Source organism: Penaeus monodon, chromosome 34 (genome assembly GCF_015228065.2).
Source record: "Penaeus monodon isolate SGIC_2016 chromosome 34, NSTDA_Pmon_1, whole genome shotgun sequence".
Taxonomy (NCBI): domain Eukaryota; kingdom Metazoa; phylum Arthropoda; class Malacostraca; order Decapoda; family Penaeidae; genus Penaeus; species Penaeus monodon.
Genome location: NC_051419.1, coordinates 6,165,571 through 6,167,181, shown reverse-complemented (window position 1 = coordinate 6,167,181; position 1,611 = coordinate 6,165,571). Strand labels below are relative to the sequence as shown.

Here is a 1,611-nt window from a genome sequence, read left to right as displayed (position 1 = left end):
GTAAATTAATTGGAAAGAATTACACTCATAACTAAATAATTCACAGGCTTCTGCATAGTGAAAGAGGAGAAGTGCCGGATGTCCCAGCAATATACTTTTGCCAACCAACAGAAGAAAACTTGATCCGTATCGGACAGGACTTCTCTGATGGCTTATATTCCTCTTATTACCTCAACTTTATATCTCCAATCAGTCGTCAAAAAATGGAAGACTTGGCCCTTGCTGCTCTGCAGGCTGGGTGTCAAAGCAATATTAAGAAAGTAAGTAATTTGATGACTATTGTTATCTATGAATAGGTATTGTATTCCATTGTCATATGTAACTTGATATGTGTGTGAAAGTTTGTTTTCTGGAAAGCTACTGTAATAGAAGAAAAAAATGGTGTGATTGTGAATGCTTAAAGCATATCTGCCAGAGTGAATATATTTAAAAAATGAATAAATACATTTTTCATGCAATTCACAGCTTTCAAGCTTTCAAGGATTTCTATGCAGAATAAAAATTCTGGTTTTGCTGCAATATTTTGGTATAACATACAAGTAAATTTCAAGGTACTGTGCATGACTCGTCATAATCTTCTTAATAGATCTTTTTACAAATACTTCAATATCCACATAATGGTAATGAAATCCTCGTACATTTCTCTTGCAGGTATTTGACCAGTATGTCAATTTCATCAGTTTAGAGGATGATATGTTCACACTGAAACACCAGGGTTCTGATGCTCTCTCATATTATGGTAAGTGATAGATGCTCTCATACTTTTGGGCTCAAAAGACTCATGAAGTGGGCACTTATTTATTATTTATTTTAGTAAATAAATTTCAATAACTATGTTATATGTTTAACAGCCTCTTTATTATCATGTATGATAGTCATTGATTACAAATCATTATTTTTGCCCTTGTGAAGGGTACTTTCATTGGTAATTTGCATCATAGTGAATAACATGTGAATGAAATAAAATTCAGTATCAGCAATGGCAAAGAAATATATTATCTTTATTTTCTCTATCTCGCAGCTATTAATCGTGGTGATGTTAAGGATTCAGACATTGATCACATCATGGACTCGATTGTGGACAGCCTCTTCTCAGTGTTTGTCAACCTAGGTAGGAGGAGGGAGTGTGTCACTGTTCTTTTTATTCCTGAATTATGAAATATGAGTTATTTATTTCCACAATATCTTGAGCAAAGGAATTAAAGATGATTTGCTTCCCCTTATGCAGGTCAAGTTCCAATCATTAGGTGCCAAAGGGGCAACGCGGCAGAAAGTGTTGCAGAAAGGCTGGACAAGAAGTTGCGAGAAAATTTACGCGACACGAGGAATTCCTTTTTCACTGGTCTCTCCACAGATTCATTTGCAGCTGGACAGTTAAGGTCAGTTTATACTACAAATGATGATGCTGATCTGATAAACTCTTTTGGAACTTCATAATACATAGAAGAATTTTGAAACTATTGATAGAAGCAAGTGTTTATGTGGTAGTGTTATGTTGATAAAACTGGAAGGGAATCAAGTTTTTATATAAAGTGGAAAATTTTTTTAAAGGTTGACTGAGGAATGTTGAATGAAACTGTGATTCTCCTTGATATAATATTATAGTTTAAA

General features: G+C 34.0%; 1 protein-coding gene across 1 annotated transcript in view; it reads left to right on the top strand.

Annotated features, from left to right (window-relative positions):
• Positions 1 to 1,611, top strand: part of LOC119594544 (sec1 family domain-containing protein 1-like) — a 13,709-nt gene that overhangs the window by 6,889 nt on the left and 5,209 nt on the right. Inside the window, exons 4-7 of the mRNA XM_037943575.1 lie at positions 47 to 260; positions 652 to 739; positions 1,022 to 1,111; positions 1,229 to 1,379. Coding sequence (XP_037799503.1) covers positions 47 to 260; positions 652 to 739; positions 1,022 to 1,111; positions 1,229 to 1,379 — 543 coding nt within the window. The remainder of the gene's footprint in view (positions 1 to 46; positions 261 to 651; positions 740 to 1,021; positions 1,112 to 1,228; positions 1,380 to 1,611) is intronic.